The following is a 12,001-nucleotide window of genomic DNA, read 5'->3' as shown; positions in this document are numbered from 1 at the left end:
TCTCATACTTTCTTTTCTTGCAGTGCTGAGGGTGGAGCCCAGGCACTTGAGCATGTTAGGCAAGCTGTACCCTCTGCCCCTAATTACCTGTTGGGTCTGGAGTGCTGGATCAGGCATTTGGTCCAGAGTGTGTGTGGTGATAAATATAATAAAAAGTTGAACAAATGGCCAGGCTGATGCCACACGCCTGTAACCCCAGCACCGGGGAGGCTGATGTAGGAGGATCGTTGAAAGTTCAAGGCCAGCCTGGGATCCATGGCAAGACCATGTATCAAAAAGAAAATTTTTTTAAAGAAAGATTTTTTTTAAAAATTAATTTTATTAGCCAGGCGTGGTGGCGCACGCCTTTAATCCCAGCACTTGGGAGGCTGAGGCAGGAGGATCCCTGTGAGTTCGAGACCAGCCTGGGCTACATAGTGAGTTCCAGGTCAGTCTCAACTACATAGTGAGACCCTGTCTCAAAAAACCAAAAAAAAAAAAAATTAATTTTATTGGTACATTCTAGGTAAATAATATAATGACATTCATCATTGGAGATTTATACCTTTACATAATATATCTTTTTTTCATAATATATCTTTATTTGTTTTTTCCCCTCCTCTCCGTTCAACCTCTAAATGAAGGTTTTTGTTTTTAAGATTACCAAGTAAATAGGTAAAGATAAATTGTATTTGGGGTGAGACAGGGTCTTGCTGTGTCTGTGTCGGCCTCCCAGATGCCTGGCTGCAGGCTGCAGGAAACACTGTGAAGAAACAGTGTGTGCCGTGCGGGAGCACAGAGAAGGTCTGCTCCACTGTGGCCGTAAAGACTGCTGTGAGAAGTGCGACCACAGTGCTGTGAGAAGGCCGCTCCAGCACCCGGAAGTGAGAGAGGAGAAGGAGCTAGGATTGCAGAAACTAGATTACGAGCTTTTGTCGTAGAAACCCGGAGGTGCGCGGCCACGAGGAGGCTGAAGTCTAAAGGAAACAGGCCGGTGTGGCTGGAATGTGCTCGAGTCCAGGGGACATGGCGGGAGGGAAGGCTGGAAAGAGGCAGTTTGGTGTGAAAAGTAAAAGGTTTGAATTTTATTCTAAATACACGGCATCATCAGACAGTTACAGGCGTAGGAGCAGCTGAATATTCGTCCGTTTTGTGTGTGTGTGTGTGTGTGTGTGTGTGTGTGTGTGTGTGTGTGTGTTTGGTCCTGGGGATGGAACACAGGGCCTCACACATGCTAGGCAAGAGATCTACCCTGAGCTGCATCTGCAGGCCTGGTCTCTCTATTGAAAATCTCACGCCTCCTCGTGGAACGCAGCTCACGAGGCCGTCAGCATGACCTAAGCAGCCCTGGTTAGTCGTCCCCAGGGCTGCATTGTGGAGAGGAGGCAGGAGGAGAGCCTTCTGGGTTGGATGCAGCCCCGAGCTGAGGGGTGCTCATCTAGGGCCAAGAAGAGAGTGGGTAGACCTGTGCCCGCAGCTCCCGGCCTGTGGTGGATGTTGTCACCCGGATGCGCTTCTCCCCGGGGGAGATCCCAGTGCACGAGGTGCAGTGCTCCTACTTGGCCAGCCCCAGGAAAAAGGAGGGCGTCAACATCACAGCCTGCTTCCGGCTCAAGAGTCTCACCCACCAGTTCCGAGGTCAGGGCCACCCCCCTGCTCCCCAGTGCTGGCCCCTCCACCGCCGGCACCATCCAACTCCTGCCTGTCCCGCCTCCCAGGTCACCTGGCTGCCAACCTCACCTACACCCTGCAACTGGATGGCCATCGGAGCAGGAGCCGGGGCTCGTTCCCAGGGGGGGCCCACAAACTCACCAGGGTCACAGCTGTCACCCAAGACGAGGCCTGCGAGAGGTTCTGGTTTTACTTCCCGGTAAGGAGGTTCTGGGAGTGTCGCTGCATGATGTCGTGCTGGGTGACGGGCAGCTCTCCCTGGTGTCTGTGGCACACTTTCTTTCAACCCTGATTAAGTCCATGTGGGGACCTTTGTCGGGGGACGATCGTGATATACACCCACCCTCCCTGTCCTTTATAACTCCACTACTTAGGGTTAATAGTTGTTTTTAATGGCTACTCAATAGTCCCTCACCATGATGTGTCATTATTTCCCAGGTACATATGGTAACTTATTAACATAAACCCTAGAAAAGGATTTTTTAAAATATTAATTTGAGGGCCAGGGATTTCGCTCAGTGGTTCCACCACCTGCCTTGCAAGTGCAAGGTCCCGAGTTCGATCCCTGTACCTAAAAAAACACACACACGCACATGCACACACACACACACACACACACACACATTAATTTGAGAGGGTATAGTAGCGCAGTCCTATAATCCCAGCACTTAGGAGGCTGAGGCAGGGTGATTACTGAGATTTCCAGGCTATTCTGAACTGCATAGCAAGACCCTGTCTCAAAAAAATAAAATATTACTTTGAACAACAGGTGGAATACACAGATGAGTTTGCTTATGCCAGTCCAGGGCACAAATGGAACTGAGCTGGGTGTGGTGGTCCACACCTGTAATCTCAGCCGTCGGGGAGGCTGAGGCAGAAGTGTCATACATTTGGGTTCGTCTCGGTCAAGTTAGCAACTTTGTGAGACCCAGTCTCAAAATAAAATAAAATTTTTAAACGGTTGGAACACAGATCAGTGGGAAATATCTGGGATCAATTCCCCATAGCTCAAACAAATAAATAAAAATTTAAACAGGGCTGAGGATGTAGCTCAGTGCAAAGGCCCTGGGTTTAATCCTTAATACTGTAAAAAGAAAAAAAAAGAATTTATGTAAAGCTATTTTCATTTATTTAACATCTCATAAAAGACTGAAGGTAGATTGAAATATAAGTTTTTGAAGTTTGTTTTGCATTTTTCTTATGGAGAATGTTAAACATACAAAAGTAGAAACAATTCAACGACCTGCAGAGACTCAGCAACTGGCCCATGGTGCTGTGGCCTCCCTCTCCACTGTGTGTATGGCTTTGCCTCCTCACACACCGCACCTTGTGAGGGTCAGGAAATTCAGATGTGAATTTGCCAGGGAGAACAGCAAGGAGACCCTTAAGAAAGTCCTCAGGGTTTGGACTTGGACAGCTGTGGTTTGCAGTCCTGGCTCTGTCCCTCCCAGTTCTAGATCTTAGGACCATTGGTCATCTCTTTTTTTTTTTTTTTTTGAGAGAGGGTCTCACTATGAAGTCAAGACTGACCTGGAACTCACTTTGTAGTCCAGGCTGGTCTTGAACTCACAGGACTCTTCCTGCCTCAGCCTCCTGAGTGCTGGGATTACAGGCGTGTGCCACCATGCCTAGCTAATTGGTCATCTTTTTAGGGCTGCTTTCTCCTTTTGAGGGTGGAGATGATTGCTTACTTCTTAAAATCAGTAGAAACTTCAGGTAAAGTACAATCTAAGTGCCTGAAAGTGCTAGTGTCAGGCACTGGTAATACCAAGATAAAAACCCATTCCTGTTCCCAAGGAACTAATGTTCTAGGATTAGAATAGTTATTCTAGTGGGCCGGGATTTAGCTCGGTGATTCCGCCATCTGCCTCGCTAGTGTGAGGACCTGAGATAGATCCCCGGTACCGGGGCAGGGGGAAGAATAGTTTCTATTCTAGAATATTCTTGTGCAGATTTTGGTAATGGCTGCCTAAGCCATGTGGCAGAGATTAGGACTGTGAGGAGCTGTGCTGGGTTGATGAGTGATGTCTGCTGTGGATTTGAGGCTGAGGAACAGAAGCTGGTGCTGAGGAACAAGCCCTGTGGTGCTTTATAAACACCTGACTTGATACATGTATTTTTCACTACTTGCCAGTTCACAATTAGAAAGGTCTTAAACAACTAATTTCTAGAATTTAATTGTTGGTGAAATGCAGGTGAGGTTTGCACTCGGCTGGAACAGGTGTAGGTAGCCTCAGGGCCTACATGATGCCCCTCTCACCCCCAGGTCTGCATTCAAGACCTCATCTCCCCCATCAACGTCTCCCTGAACTTCTCTCTTTGGGAGGAAGAAGGAACAGCGGGGGACAGAAATGTGGTGAGGGGAGCTGATGGGCTCAGGGCCAGTGGGGGAGGACAGAAACCTCAGCCAGCAGGAAGGGACTGTTGTGCACACATAAGCCATGGAAACTAGATGTGGCTTACAAAAGCAGGAAGAGAATGTGATGAGAGTTTGTATTGGAAAGAAATTTGGAGAAACAACTGGGAAAAAAGGAAGCCAGGCTGGTGACCCTGGGACTCTAGGGCAGGTGATAATGGTTGAATCTCCAGGACCCCTTCCTGCTGGGCATGAGCCCCGGACCACTTCCGGTTCTAATGCTGCTCAACACACAAACCCCAGGGAGAGAACTTCGGAAGCCCTGCTTTGGGCCTTGTTTTGTCCCTTGTCACTAGAAGGACGGCACCTTGATTTGCCTTCTCAGCTGTGTGTGTTTGGCTGGTGGCAGGTGGTTCCCTGAACCAAATTCGGGTGCTGCTCCGGCTTCCCACATCAGACACTCTTGCTCCGTGCTGACACGCAGCTGGTGGTTAGACAGGTCAGAGTTGCTGTCGGGAGGGAGCAGGGGACAGTTCCAGTTCCATCTGGACTGCCCCTCCTGGGCCCCAGGGTGGTGGGCTAACGGGAAATAAAGCCCCACCCACCAGACGCTGGCAAGGCCGCAGCCCCTGTCACTCCACCGTCTTCCGGGCACAGCTCCCCTGAGCCAGTGAGCATGGCCCCTGCCCTCCCTGTGCTCACACCTCAGGAAGAACCAGGGACCTGCGCTGTGCTCCTCTCCCCCAGCTCTGCATTCCGGTCAGCAGCTGCGAACCACAGCCATGAGGCTGGCTCAGTGGGATGGGATGCAGGGCGGCAGCAGTTTGTAGCAATGTGCGAGGTGTCAGTCTGCTCACACGGCAGCCCAAAGTCCCTGGGTAGAGAAGGGAGGTGGGCATTCAGGAGGAGGTATAACGTGGATAGACAGTCAGGTAATGAGCAGGAGCGCTGGCCTGTTCTGCATGCTGAGGAGCCTGTCGAGGGCATCTTTAGAGGGCACTGTGGGAGGCTGAGGCAGGAGGATCTCGACTTCTAGCCCAGCCTGAGCAACTTAATACCTGATGAGACTCTGCCTCAAAATTTTAAAAATACTGTTTTTAAAGAGTTGTGCAAAAACCAATCTCCAGTACTGAAAAAAAAAAAGATTTTTTTTTATATGGAAGGAGGAAATATGCATGCGTAGGCTGTTTTGATTGCAAGCGTCAAGGGGATGGATTGATCCTGGGATGGAGGGAGGGCCCTGGCCTCACATGTGTCTGCATCCAGTGGCCTAAACTCGGGCATCAGGCCCAGGATTTAGCTCAGTTGTTCTGCTGCCTGCCTCGCAAGCGCAAGGACCTGAGTTCGATCCCCACTACCAAAACCAAAACCAAAACCCAAGCAAGTGTCAAGGGGATGGATTGATCCTGGGATGGAGGGAGGGCCCTGGCCTCACATGTGTCTGCATCCAGTGGCCTAAACTCGGGCATCAGGCCCAGGATTTAGCTCAGTTGTTCTGCTGCCTGCCTCGCAAGCGCAAGGACCTGAGTTCGATCCCCACTACCAAAACCAAAACCAAAACCCAACAAAACAAAACCTGGGCATCAGGAATCTCTCTCCTGTCTCAGCTTGTTACACTTGTGTTGGTGTCAGACATTTTCTTCACCCCTCGGAGACTCCGTGTAGAAAGAGGGACTTTCTGGTGTTACGACCCCTACCACCAGGCCCTGGGACCAGGCCTGGGTCAGAGGTACACCCGTATGTGGGTACAGGCCCAGCCATTGCAGAAGCGTGGATTGGGGAGCTCAGTTCTCCTGGTGTGAGTGAGGCCGTGCTGGGAGGGCGTGGGCCAGCCATGTCCCTTGAGCACGGGGAGGCAGGCGGGGCAGGAAACTGAGGTGCGGAAAGGCAAGAAGCTCCGCTCCGCTCCACTCCTGACTGTGTCTGAGTGAGTGACGGGCAGGTTATCAGGAGGGAGCCGGCGTCCAGGTCTGGGCTTCGTGGCATCTATGCCCAGCAGGACTGCTCACCAGTTACCGTAACTGTAACTCGGCTGCAGGCAGCTGAGATCGCATGTTGGAAGATCTCTCCTCCTGTGGAAGTCAGCTGGGGCTGCCGTGGCCGTTCTGTCTCTCTGAGTTGGGCTTTGTGGACCATGTGGCTTCTGTCACTCAGCTCTCCCTTTACAGCATCAAAGCCACGCAAGGGCCGGCAGGTGTGCGGTATTTACCGAAGAGGCAGGGCTGGATCTGGCCTTCCTGCATGCTCTTCCTGCATGCTTACTGCCCCAGCCCTGCTCTAAATCAGCAGTCACGCCTTCTACACTGCTTCTCCTTCCTCTGCACCCGTCTTGTGCTCCGGGTTGGCTCTCGGGCTCCTACCATCGCGTCCCCACCCTGCACAGGCACACCCATCTCTCCTTTAAGAATATTTCCCCGTAACTCTTTAGCTCACATCTCATTGGTCAGAGCTTGGTCACACAATCACACTCAACTGTGAGACAGAGCTGGAGGGAGTGAGATTGAGGGAGAGAGAGGGGAGCTGGGAAAAGCAGGGCCCCTACCCTGAAAAGGAGTGGAGACTCAGTCTTAAAGGTGAGGACCCAGAAGGGTATCTGAGGACACCCCGCAGCCTCTGCTATAGATGCTTTTAAATTCCAGGCAACATGTACAGCATAGAAACTCGGGAAAAGAGGCCTGAGGCCACAAAGTCAAGACTTCTGGGGGTAGAAGGGGGAAGGAGGGTGGTGGTGACAGATGGCGGTGACACTGTGCTCGGTGGCTGCCAGGGTGCCAGCCCTCAGGGAAGTCCAGTCTGCTTGGCAAGTGCCCTGACACAGAGGAGGCTCCAGATTTTAAGGATGTGCACGTGAAACTCACAAGCCTCTGGGCTGGGTGGGTGTGGCTACCGCTCAGCTGCTATGGAGGAAGGGTCATTTTAACTCTGGCCTTGACCCGGTGTGGGGAGCACACGGTACAGTGACCTCCTTATTTCAGAGAAGCGGAGGGAAAGGTGTGGGCCCAGTACCCGCTTCCAGGGCACCACACGATGACCGAAGCCCTTCCAGCTGTGCTCTGCCTCCCAGGTTCCACCGACTTGGGGCGCGGCATAGCTCAGTGGGGAGCACTTGTGTGTTGTATGTGGGACCTGCTTTGGTCCCTAGCAGCCCTACTGGCAGAGGACAGTTCTGCTACCTCAGAAGAGCCATGGGCGGGCACTGGGCCCTCACTGCATGGACCTTTGGGGGACATTTTCAGGGGGAGGTTCTTTTAAATTTTGTTTGTTTGTTTTCATTTGAAACAGAGTCTTGCTATGTAGTTCTGGCTGTCTTTCAACTTGCTGAAATCCTCCTGCTGTAGCCTCCCGGGTCCTGGGATCACAGGTTTATGCCACTAAGCCTCGCTGCCCTGGGGGACTTTTTAAGTCAAAATGATTGCACTTACATTTCGGTTGAGATGCCATTGCTCTGGGAAGGTGTCCTTCCCCGTGCTCTGGAGATGCCCTGCGCTTGCCCAGAGTAACCCCCCGCCCATGGAAGTTGTCTCCCCTCCCTCGCAGGGCAGGTGGTACCGGCACTCAGCACGGGGCCTGGTCTGGAGTGCGAGCTTGGAGCTGGCGGACCTGGCCTGCCGGTCCGAAGATGCTTTCTAGGCAGGAGGGGTGGCAGGGGGCTGCTTCAGGCAGGAGCACTGAGCCAGGCCTCTCTGGCCCTGCCGGGTCTCTGTCCCTGGAAGGGAGGGCTCAGACCTCTGCCTCGGGGCTGCACGCCTGGCCAGGGCCTCCCCGCCCTCCTGGGTGCTCTGCTCAGCAAGCTCTCTTGTCCTCACCCGTGCTCAGCAGGGCATGGACGTGGGGCCCGTCCTGCGACCTTCAACGCATGCGGAGACCAAGGAGGTAAGGATGCTGGGCCGGGCAGGGAGGCCTGGGGCGGGGCCGTGTTGGCCGCAGTGAGTGCCCAGTGCTTTGTCCTGGCCTTGCAGGTCCCCTTTGAGAAGAACTGCGGGGAGGACAAGAAGTGTGAGGCTGACCTAAAGCTGTCCTTCTCCCCTGCCAGGTCTGAGGCTTCACCGCCCACCCCACCCTCCCTCTGCATCGGCTGTGTGTCGAGTAGGAGGCAGCTCCCCTCTCTGGGCCGCTTCCTTCTCCAGAACAGCAGGGACCCTGTGCGGGCCCCCAAGCAGTCAGGGTAGCGGAGGTCGCAGGGCGCAGGCCCAGCAGAGCAGCCTTTGCTCCTTCGCTGTGCTGCAGAGTGAGCCAGGCCTCCCATGTGCTCCGCAGGCGCCCTGCCACTGAGCTATACCTCCGGCCCTGCAGCTCTTTTCCGTGGCCTGCCAGACCCCTCCGTTCTGAAGTTCCCACCTCACTCCCGTGCACTTCCCCTTGGCCCCCATCACTTCCTCCATCTTCACCCCACCAGCTCCAGAGTCCTGCGTCTGACACCTTCCTCCAGCCTCGTCGTGGAGTGGACGCTGAGCAACTCTGGAGAAGACGCTTACTGGGTCCAGCTGGACCTGAGCTTCCCCCAGGGCCTGTCCTTCCGAAAAGTGGAGATGCTGAAGGTGAGCTGCGAGCAGTACCTCCCCGGTGAGGCCCGCGCCCTTCTGGAGCCTCAGGCAGGCAGGGCACCGTGTACAGTGCCCAGGGCCACACTTCCTTCCTTCTCTGAGCCTCGGATCCCACAAACAGAAAGTGAGGTGACCGCGGGACGAGTGAGAGGGTCACAGGAAAAGGGGTATGTGAAAGCAGGGCGCGGTGACACACGCCTGTCATTCCAGCACTCAGGAGGCTGAGGCAGGAGGATCGCGGTGAGTTCAAGGCCAGCCTGGGCTCCATAGTGAGAGCCTCTCCAAACACAAACAAAAAGTGTTTATTGTAAAATATACATAATATAAATTATACCATTTTAACCATTCCTAGCCACACAACTTATTGGTCCTGAGTTCATTTACAGTGTTGTACAACTATCAGCACGATGTATTTCCAGAACTTTGATATCTTTTCAAACCTGTTAAGTAGTAGTAACTTCCCTTTCTGGCCCTGGCAGCCTCTGATCTACTTGCTGTCCCTATGGATTTACATGTTACAGACCGCTCATATAAATGGAGCAATACAATATTTGTCTCTTGTGCCTGGCTTGGCGTGATGTTTCTGTTTTGCTTGGCTTTCGGCCTTTTTGAGACAGCAACTCACTCTTGCCCAGGCTGGCCTAGAACTAGGCTGGTGGTCCTGCCCCAGACTCCCGAGAAGCTGGGACTCAGGTGCACCACTGTGCTGGCCGAGCACCCTGCGGGGTCAGAGCCTGGACGAGGCGGCCTGAGCCTGTCCCCTCTCCCTGCCACAGCCGCACAGCCAGATGCCCGTGAGCTGCGAGGAGCTTCCCAAGGAGCCGGAGCTCCTGGCCAGAGCCCTGCTGTGCAACGTGAGCTCGCCCATCTTTAGAGCAGGCAGCTCGGTGAGTGCTGCCCAGCAAGGACCCGCACCAAGGGACCAGAGCCAGGACAGGGAGAGAGCCAACCAGGAGGGTCCCTGGGCTAGGGACCTGTGTGCATCCTGTCTGAGAGCCCAGACTCTGGACCACGCAAGGCTGGCGTGGGCTACTCACTGTGCGGTGCCGCACATGCACAGCCTGCTCTGTACGTGGGCATCTGAGCAAGCACTGGTGCTGTGCACAGTTGCGGTGGGCACAGCCCAGGCTGCCCCAAGCTTCCACCTCTCCTGCCCTCTCCCTGCTAGGTTGGCATCCGAGTGACGTTCAGCACACTGCTCAACAGCTCCTGGGCGGACCTGGTTGAGCTGAACAGCACTGTGCACTGGTGAGTGGCAGGGAAGCCCTCAGCGCCTCGGGCCCAAAACAGGCCAGGCTGCTGCTGACCCTGCCCCGCCTCACCCTGCAGTGAGAATGAAGACACGGATCTACTGGGGGACAACACGGCCACCACCAGCGTCCCTGTCCTGTACTCCATCAACATCCTCGTCAAGGAGTGAGTCCTGTGCCCCACCTCTGCTCCCCCACTGCCACCTAGTGCCCCTCCAAACACTCTTCCTTTTCTGGAGCTTCCTGGGGGGAACTGGAGCTCATCCCAGCCACAGCCTCCAGTTTTCAGCCCTCCAGAAACCAAAGGTGCTTTTAGGGCTGCTGAGCCAGGCCACCTTTACCAGTGGAAGAAAAAGCCCGAGCCCGGCCGGGCAGATCTGTGCAGCGCTCTGGCCGCACCTGAGGACGGTCATCTCCGTGCGTCTCCCACCCAGACCAAGGCTGGAGAGGCCGAGCTCCCCAGGCTCAAAGCCGGCAGAAGGGAGCTGGGTTCTGTGCTAGCCACAGCCAGGCTCCTCTTCTCGGGGCCCCACAGTGACCCCTGCCTCAGTCAGGTCAGAGCCCGGGTCCCTGAGCCCCAGCATGCGGAGTCCTGGGGAAGGATTTTCTCATTCACAGAAAAGGAAACTGGAAGAACAGAGGCTTCCTCAGGGCAGCTAGTGAGAGAGGGGCAGGGACAAGATCTGAGCTCTGCTCCAGTGCTTTGAAACATAAAGACCAAGCTGATAAGGCTAATAAGAAATAGAGACCGGGAAGTGGGCGTCCAGAAGAGGCAGGTGTGCAGGGCAGAATGGGCCGGCACCACCCAGGCAGGAGTGTGCAGGGGAGTAGGGGGAAGACTTCCTGGACGTGGGGCCTGGACCTGACTGTCCCTGGGCAGAGCGGAGGTGGCTGGGGCCAGTCAGGAAGGTCAGTGAGAGGGCGGGGTGGGGTGTTCACCTCAGCGCTGAGCACGCAGGGCGACAGTGGAGACTGCGGGCACAGTGAGGACCCGGGTCTGGAGCAGGCCTGCACCGCGCTCCTTCCTGTGCTGTCTCCGCTGGGGCTCTGGACAAGAGCCTGGCTGGACGGGTGGGTGCAGCCCGCCTGGAGTCCGCTGCCATGTCCACCACCCTCCTTCTGCTCCCCACAGCCAGGAAAACTCTACACTCTACATCAGCTTCACCCCAAAAGGTCCCAAGAGCCATGAGATCAAGCACATCTACCAGGTGCAGCCCCAGGGGAGGTGCCCGTTGTCTCATCTCCCAGCCCCACTTCAGCACTCTGCCCGCTTTCCATGCCCAGCGCTTGAGCCTGAGCACCCGCTGAGGGAACCCGGCCTTTTATCCAAATGCGCAGTGAGCTGTGGCTCTGCCTGGTGCTTTGCTAGATCCTGTTGCTGCTCCTGGGTGTTCTGTGGTCTGCGGCCCTTTCGGCTCCTCCACCTTCCCTCCATGAAACCTGTCCCTCCTCACTGATAATTCCTCAGCTCTGCAGCCTCGGGCCTTCCCGAGCCCACCCTGCAGCCCCGACACACTCCTGGGGTGCCTCCCTGACCCCTGCATGCTCTCCTGGGTGTCCTCCCTGATCTCCCTCTGTGAAGCCGCTGACCATCTCAACAGTGCACCGCAAATGCTGCCTCTGACATCAGACCTGTGCAGCCGACATAAGTGCTCACAGTGTTTGTTGAATGCACAAACAGTAGAACCCTGAAAATCGGATATCCGCATCCCTGCCTGACCTCTTTGAGACATTACTGGTGCCGCTTCTGTGTCACCTTCCTACATATTCTGGGTGCTCCACCCTAGCACAGACAGTTCTTTTTATATACAAAGTACTCAAATGTTTCTTTCTTTTTTTGTTTTTTGAGACAGGGTCTCACTATGTAGTTGAGACTGACCTGGAACTCACTATGTAGCCCAGGCTGGTCTTGAGCTCACAGTGATCCTCCTGCCTCAGCCTCCCGAGTGCTGGGATTACAGGTGTGTGCCACCATGTTTCTTAACTTAGTGCAGTTGCCAAATGAGTCTTTTCCAACCTGCATTGTACAAGTAATTTTTTTATCTGTTCTTGTTAAATATTATTCACTCACTCAATTCAAAAAACTACTTTGTGGCTGCAGGTATGTAGCCCAGTAGTTGGGTCCATGCTTAGCATGTGTGTAGCCCTGGCCTGGGTTCAATCCCCAGCACCAAAAAAAAAAAAAAAAAAAAAAAAAAAAA

At 54.3% G+C, this 12,001-nt stretch overlaps 1 protein-coding gene across 1 annotated transcript in view; it reads left to right on the top strand.

The window, feature by feature from the left end:
* Positions 1-12,001, top strand: part of Itgal (integrin subunit alpha L) — a 33,646-nt gene that overhangs the window by 17,204 nt on the left and 4,441 nt on the right. Inside the window, exons 14-23 of the mRNA XM_033758725.1 lie at positions 1,457-1,617; positions 1,698-1,849; positions 3,917-4,006; positions 7,826-7,879; positions 7,966-8,039; positions 8,403-8,544; positions 9,327-9,437; positions 9,719-9,798; positions 9,880-9,966; positions 10,933-11,008. Coding sequence (XP_033614616.1) covers positions 1,457-1,617; positions 1,698-1,849; positions 3,917-4,006; positions 7,826-7,879; positions 7,966-8,039; positions 8,403-8,544; positions 9,327-9,437; positions 9,719-9,798; positions 9,880-9,966; positions 10,933-11,008 — 1,027 coding nt within the window. The remainder of the gene's footprint in view (positions 1-1,456; positions 1,618-1,697; positions 1,850-3,916; positions 4,007-7,825; positions 7,880-7,965; positions 8,040-8,402; positions 8,545-9,326; positions 9,438-9,718; positions 9,799-9,879; positions 9,967-10,932; positions 11,009-12,001) is intronic.

The sequence above is a fragment of the Fukomys damarensis genome, unplaced genomic scaffold (genome assembly GCF_012274545.1).
Source record: "Fukomys damarensis isolate Sample0158 unplaced genomic scaffold, DMR_v1.0_HiC HiC_scaffold_34, whole genome shotgun sequence".
NCBI classification, from domain to species: domain Eukaryota; kingdom Metazoa; phylum Chordata; class Mammalia; order Rodentia; family Bathyergidae; genus Fukomys; species Fukomys damarensis.
This window is presented reverse-complemented; position numbering and strand designations above follow the sequence as displayed.